The 7,867-nt window shown below is 35.7% G+C and overlaps 1 protein-coding gene across 1 annotated transcript; it reads left to right on the top strand.

The window, feature by feature from the left end:
- Positions 1–396: 396 nt before the first annotated feature.
- Positions 397–2,445, top strand: LOC127084053 (uncharacterized). The gene is made up of 2 exons (XM_051024431.1): positions 397–715; positions 884–2,445. Exon 2 carries the CDS (start codon positions 934–936, stop codon positions 2,371–2,373), a length of 1,440 nt encoding a protein of 479 aa, XP_050880388.1. The 5' UTR covers positions 397–715; positions 884–933; the 3' UTR covers positions 2,374–2,445.
- The last annotated feature ends 5,422 nt before the right edge of the window (positions 2,446–7,867 follow it).

Here is a 7,867-nt window from a genome sequence, read left to right as displayed (position 1 = left end):
GATAAGATTTTTCTTATATTAAGAACCACCAAAGATAGTAATATTCTAATGAATTTATGTGTTGAGAATAAAAAATATGACAGTATAATATTTAATCATAAATGAAAGATATATATTTTATCTTATTAGACTTTTACTTTTGGAATACTAACCTGATAAATATAAAGATTTTGATTGTTATAAATATATTCTTTGGTATCCAAATAAAGTTTAAGTAATATACATGTACTTTTAATGTATTCATTTTGAGTTTAATTTAAAAATAAAATAAAATAAAAAGTGATGTGTCATTGAACTACTCTGTTTGATTAGTTGAAGTATGGATGGATACCCAACGAATGAATCATGATTGTTGATTGAATGTTTGAATTCGAAATAAAGAGTAATTATACGAAGAGGTACGTGGCAACAAGGTCGTGCATGGAAATGAAATAAAAGAAACAAATCAAAGAAACAAATCAAAAAGAGAAAATTCCTTTCCACCCACAATCCCAAATTTCAATCCTTGTTTCACTTTTTTTCTTTTTCTGGCAGATGTCAACCGTATATTTGAATCCATCTCTCATTCTTCTTACCTGCTACGCCTACGAAGATCCATTCTCGTTTCACCAAACATTCGCACGCCATGTTTTTGAATCACTACTTTCAACACTTTACAATCGATTCATTCTGACTCAAATGGAATCACTTCCATCCGGAAAACCCTTCATCATAGGTATGATCGTATCTCTCACTCACTTTACTATATCCCAAACTCAGCTATCTTATTCAATGTTCTTGAATTTTTTTATGTTATTGTTCATTCTATATCTTATTCTTGATTTGTAATTGGCTTGGAACCTAGGAAATCTTACTACCGATCATACTGTTATGTCTTTTGTAGTAATCCTTCTATACCGTATGTTCTGATTCGGCTCAAAGTTCAATATCATAATGATTCCGGTTGATAATGGTAATATTACAAGTCCCCGAAATGAAATTGAAGAATCTAATGGGACTCAAGTGAAGGAGTTTGCTTCTCTAGATATTTCAACCCCTAATGAGAAAGACCTTATTTCACAGTCTCTACCTTCTCCTTCTCCGCATTCCAATGGTCTAAAATCGCGTTTACGTCTGATGTTTGCTCAAAAACTTGAATGGAGTTCAGTCAAGAAAATGTGCTTGGAATGGATCAAGAACCCGATGAACATGGCCCTTTTCGCGTGGATAGTTTGCGTCGCTGTTTCGGGTGCAATTCTGTTCTTTGTCATGACAGGAATGTTGAATAATGTGCTAAAAACTAAGTCGGAGAGGAACACATGGTTTGAGATAAATAACCAGATACTTAATGCACTCTTTACACTTATGTGTTTGTATCAACATCCGAAGAGGCTCCACCATCTTGTTATTTTGTGTAGATGGAGAACAAATGACATTTCTACGCTTCGAATGATTTACTGCAAAAATGGTACTTGTAAGCCACATGAATGGAGACATATGATGGTAGTGGTTATTCTCCTTCATGTTAACTGTTTTGCTCAATATGCACTTTGTTGTCTAAATTTAGGATACACAAGGTCTCAGCGACCTGCGGTTGGAGTTGGAATTACTATATCAGTTGCAATTGCGTCACCGGCCATAGCTGGATTGTACATTATTCTTAGTCCACTAGGGAAGGACTATGATTGTGAGATGGATGAAGAATCACGAGATCAAATTCCGAAACCGTTTGAGAAAAGGTATGCCTTTGCATCTAAGGATCAACAGGGAGAAGTTATAGAATTAGAAAATAGACCGAATTGGAGTGGAGGAATACTTGAGATATGGCATGATATATCTGTATCATTTCTCTCACTTTTCTGCATTTTTTGCGTGTTTGGTTGGAACATGGAGAGACTTGGATTCGGGAACATGTATGTTCATATAGCTACTTTTATGCTGTTATGTATGGCTCCTTTTTGGGTATTTGTATTAGCTTCCGGTAACATTGATGATGATAATGTTAGAATAGCTTTAATAGCTACTGGAATCATCCTTTGTTTTTGTGGCTTACTTTATGGTGGCTTTTGGAGGATTCAAATGAGAAAGAGGTTCAATTTGCCTGCATACGATTTCTGTTTTGGAAAACCATCAGTTTCTGATTGTACACTTTGGTTATTCTGTTGTTGGTGCTCTCTTGCTCAAGAAACTAGGACTGGGAATAGTTATGATATCTTGGAAGACAAGTTATGTTTGAAAGAAATTGATACTTGTGATCAAGTTTCAATTTCAACTTTGGACAGAGAAGATGTAGTAGTATCAACCAAATCTGGTACAAGTTTTACTCTTGAAGGAGGTAAAGATGGAACAATGACTCCACCAACTCCGTCATCAGTACAAAAAGAAGATCATTAGTTAATCTATGAAAGGAAAAGAGGGAAATGATTCTTCTTGATTGTTTTGTAGGTATAAAATCATTGTTTTGTTTGAGATGTTCCCTTAAATTTCTATATTTACCAATTTTGTTAAGATAAGGAGTTTTGTTATCGAGTAACCATCACATTATCTATATAATTGCTTACAGAAGTTTGTGTGACTGGGAAGATTTGAGCTTGTGTATTTTCCTTTACCGGAAAATCATATGAAATACATAAAAAAGAAGACAAATATGAACTGATTGTAGAGCTTTACAATCTTAACTTCTGTTCCTTATACTGAAACTCGTTGAAATATGTTAAAATGAAGTTACAAATATACAAAAGTTATCAACATTCTGCAGTTAAAAAAACTCATTTATAATATAGTATAATTTTTCTGTGGAACATTAAAAGAATATAGCTTTTTGTATTAAAAACTCAAGTCTAGAGTCGAAATCTCATGGCATTGCCATTTGCCACTACCTCGCTCCAATTCTACATTTCAACTTTTTTTAAGTTATAAGATGCATTATGAGATTTGAGGTTAGAAAAACACTAAATTTGACCATGAAATCAGTACTGAGTGTCTTTTACAGAGGATAGTAACTCTAAAATGTCTGTTTTCACTTGACATATCTTTTATGTTTTGAATCAACTCAACATGCTTATGATACTTTTTGTGGAAGTATCAATGAGTCTAATATAATGGAATGAATCCGTGTAGCAAATTGACTCATTAAAACACATTTTTTGGGAAGCTAGAGACCACATTAGATGACCTAACTCTAGGATGAAGACTTGCTATGAATTCAGAAAAAATACTCTTTCAAGTCTTAAAGGAGTTGCGAATGATTCAGCCAAACCAACACGCATAGGTGTTCCAAGATAACTTCCATAAATACTAATGATATTGTAAGATAAATTCAAAGAGTTTTACTTGATGACGCATTTTTCCACAAATTAGGGTTGAAAGTTGTTAAAGGAAGGGGCGAAGGAGTCCACCATAGAGTGGGCAAGGAAGTAGATATATGAGGGACAGTTTTTTGTGAGATGCATGTTGAGTTTAGGTAATTTTTTTTTCCATCCTTAATTGGGATTCACACCTTTGAAAATTTGAAATTGTTTTTTTTTTTGTCTTCGAAGATACATATATGAACACACATTAAATCAGATTATCTTTCGGAAATCATGCAGCCACCCCATTTTTGTCAAAAATTGGTCTTGAGATGCATCTGCGAAACTTTTATGGGGTGTATTCGACGATGCATCTCCAAAAACACCAATTAGTGCATTTTAAGCAATTTAAACATCATTATTTCAGAAATGCATCTCCAAAAACTTCTTGCATGCATCTTGGACAAAAACATTGTCCTAAGTATGTATTTTTTGAAATCAAAATCATTTTAATCTGGCTAACAGTGTCATAGTGTCATAATTTGATTCAAACATTTGTAAATACGCATATTATAGAACAAAGTAATGCGTTAATTAAAAAAACATTTTATAATATTACAAACATTGTTCTCAAAGTATGGAAAATAATACTAAAACATCCCAAAATACAAAAGAAAAACATAATATAATGCGCATTGCCTAATCCTAACCCCTGATTCCTCTCTATCGTTGGTAACCCAAGACATTCAGTGATTAGGTAAGAATGACACAAGCGAGGGCAACCATATCATCGTTACCTTTCTCAAACCTACCAGACTCTATGCCCTCATACGTAAGCCGCATAATATTTTGACAGATTGACAACACATCAATGACATCGTCATCCCTAGCCTGCTCATTCTCCAAGATCTCCTAAGGAGTTGGCCTAGTTGGACGTCCAAGAGCGTCTGGTGTTATGACAGAGTGTGACACACTATAGAACCAAGTCATGTAACCGTCCACATAAGAGCACTTACTTGTGGCTGACATCCTCCGATACTCCTCTGGTACTAGATGACTATCGTAATCTCCTAGTATACCATCTAAATGTCCGCAGACGATGCTGTCAGGAGCAGACTCGAAGGGGGATCTCAGAATGATCTTCACATATCCAAACTGGTGCATACATCACTTTAGAAGATACTTGCGCATCATATTTCTCCTACATGCCAGCCATCTGGAGTATAATAAAATGGGGTTGAAAGCAACAGTGTCCCGGTGAGCGGTGTACAGTGTCCAATTGATGTCATCATGTGTAATCTGGTTAATATACACATGGAACGACCACATAACATTATTCCCTCTGAGCGAGGAATACATGCAAGCATGTGGCCATCCTCAGTATACTCTTCCACACGCTCAAACCCGTGTATGCAGTGAAAGTGGGTTATGATTCATCCCTGAAAATGAATAAGAAAAAAATATTAGTAACAAGTATAAAAAAAGTGAAATTAAAATTATTAGTAGCTATGAAAATTACTGTCAGCAGGGCGCAATAGCCTGTCATTTTCCTTATCGTTCAAAGACAACATTCGCTCAGCTTGGAATACAGATATACCAAACAGAAACTTCCCAGTTCCACTCATGAATGCCTTGTCGTCCAAAGGTAACCTTCGCTCAACTTTGTTATTACTTAATGAGGCATTCTTCATTGTGAAGACCCAATCTTTACATGATAAAGTTTGTCATGTTTATTTATTTTTAGTCGTGTGTTCGTGTTTGTGTAAAACTCTATTCTTGAATCTTATTCCTATGTTAGGAATGAAGTATTTGAGTTGTAATTCCATTCCTTCATTCATAATCTCTTGTAATTGTCAAAACACTAAGGAAAATGTTTTAGTGAAAATGAGAGAGGTCTCATATTCAGGGGAGTTCTGAATAGAAGTTCACTAATAGTATTAAGAAAAAGACATTGAACTAGGAGAGTTCAAGTTAGACCAATTTGTACTTCCGACTATTAAGAGTGAATTTCCTTTCATCGGATTAATTCCCTCCAGACATAGGTGACTTTGCACCGAATTAAGTTACTAATTTATTTGTTTCTTTTTTATTTATTGCATTTATTATGTCAGTTACGCATTTATCATACACATTATTACAATATTGTATTGGATATCTTGTAATCCATAGAACATAATTTCATAGATGATTCAAAAGGAGAATTTAAGATATCCAATATTGTATTGGATATCTTGTAATCCATAGAACACAATTTGTTTATAGTGAAAATTGGTAAACAATCATTGATCTTCCAAATCGAAAATATTTTGGTTACTTACAGGATCGATCAAATTGATCCTAGGACATGTGCTAATTGTTTTTAGGATGAAGTCTGAGGGATGATAAACACTTCGACAAGGTTCATACTCAAATAACTTGTTAGACAATATAAAGGAAAAATAACTCAAGGAAAGCAAGGGAAGTACTAGAAAGTAAATGGCGAAGAAGATAAATTTCTAAAAAGAAAAGAAAAGATTGATTAAATCGCTTTGAATAAAAACATGGTGGGACAACAAACATACATTTTCTTAATTTAAACTTTCTCTACACACAGATACTCTGGGTAATTTGATGAATTTGTACAATCTTGAACACACACCCCCATCCTAACACTAAGACTTCCTATTTATACCAACCAAAATAACCGCTTCTAACGACCTACTCACCAGATTGAGACAAGTGGCACTCTGCATGTGCGTGACTGCCTACCATGCCCCATGCATGCTCAACAGTTTAGATAAGAACAATGAATTCCCTCCCTTATTTGAATTCAAATCCTTTGCTGAACTGTCGTTAGTGATGCTTCTGTTTCCCCGTTGTTGGAAACCTTTCTAAGTCCACAAAACACCTTTACCCTAGTATCAAGGTATCTTCGACTGGAATTTTAAACTGTATAATTTTGTCGAAACACTCAATTTATTCACAGGAACTTATTTCCTTATTTAATTCCCTTAATCCATATCAGGCGTCGAAGTTGGAGCTAACAAATTGCCCCCAAAAAATATCATTTTCGATACCTCGAAGAAAAAGGCATTTTTTGAGACTATGGTTCGACGCCCTTGAACAATTCTTGCATAGCTTTGATGCCACTAATGCTCTAGCGTTTCAAAAGCTATTCATCTTTTCCCACTTGGCATATGACGTCATAATCATCATTACCCTTTTCCAACATGTCTTTTCAAGCCATGCGTGAATATTTTTAATCATCACGTTCCTAGACCCTAGGAGATTGTGGAAATTAAGCCTTAATTACCACTGTCCCACTATGCAATCCTGGAGAGACATGTGTCCCACTTGTTTGTCAACCATTAATGCTGATTTGAACCGTTTTTTCTCCCACAAAACCCTACAAAAGGCGCATTTCTCACTAATTCCACTTTTTTACGCTTTCTGAAACTCTCAAGTCCTCCAACTCTTTATCTTCTTCAAAACAACCTAAAAAACCCAGATTTTCTCTCTTCAGACCTTTAACAAAAATGACTACTTCAAGCAAAAACCCCAAAGAAACAACCAAAGTTGTCAAGGTTTTTATCAAACACACGAGGGCCCCCAAAAAGATCTCGGACCTCCCTTCTTTTGCCATACTTCCTGGTCCAGTGATGGTGGGTAACCAACAATACACTCCTGAACCTAGGACTAAAGAACAATGAATAATCTACGAATCTCAGGTACTCATTCCCATAACTGTTTCTGGAAAAAATCATGCTTTGTTTGGACCTTTACCTAATCTGAATATTGAACCTGGTAGACTTAGGGATTTTTTCCCCACTTATCATAAATGCAAACCAATAGGCCAAGCAAAAAGACTTAGGGGTGAAAGAACTACTACTGCTGAGGAATCTCAATCTTTAGAGTCTTTCTAGCGACCCCCTCATTTAAAGATCCAACTGACTATCTAAACTGGTTAAATAAGATAGAAAAAACTAAATCTCAAACCTGGAAGGACATGGGAATTTATGACTTAATTATGATGTCGAAGGTAGAACTGGATTACAGTCCGACCTTACTAGTTTCCTCATTATACTTCTAGGACAACACTCATTATACCTTCCACCTCCCTTGTGGGATGGTAACACCCACTCTTTTCGACATAACTGCTATCACAGGGATAAAACCAATTGGGAATACTTATGACCCAAATGTAGAATCTGATGACTCCATAGACTTCTCCACCTCTAGGGCTGCCTACTCGACCCATATAACACACTATCATGACAAATATACCGATACCGTCTCCGACGTAAAACATATCGCCTTCTTAGCTTTATGGTCATCCCACTGCATCTTCTGCTCGAAGTCACTCTAGGTGCTAAGAAGTATCTCACTATGGCGAACCAACTTCATTCTGGTCACAATGTCTGTCTGAGCGAAATGATCCTGGCCAGCCTTTACGTATCGTTGAATGATGGCGTTACTCAACTCAAGAATCTGGGAGAGAAAGGAAATATCCTTCTTTCTGGTCCTTTCTAGTTGCTGCAACTCTGGCTAAATGCCACCTTCGAGGCAAGTCTTCCTAACAAAAGCCTCGTCGACGAAGAAGCTGAGGAAGTCAGAAATAG

This window comes from Lathyrus oleraceus, chromosome 5, assembly GCF_024323335.1.
Source record: "Lathyrus oleraceus cultivar Zhongwan6 chromosome 5, CAAS_Psat_ZW6_1.0, whole genome shotgun sequence".
NCBI classification, from domain to species: Eukaryota; Viridiplantae; Streptophyta; class Magnoliopsida; order Fabales; family Fabaceae; genus Lathyrus; species Lathyrus oleraceus.
Note: the sequence above shows the minus strand (reverse complement) of the source record. Positions and strands in the feature narration are given on the sequence as shown.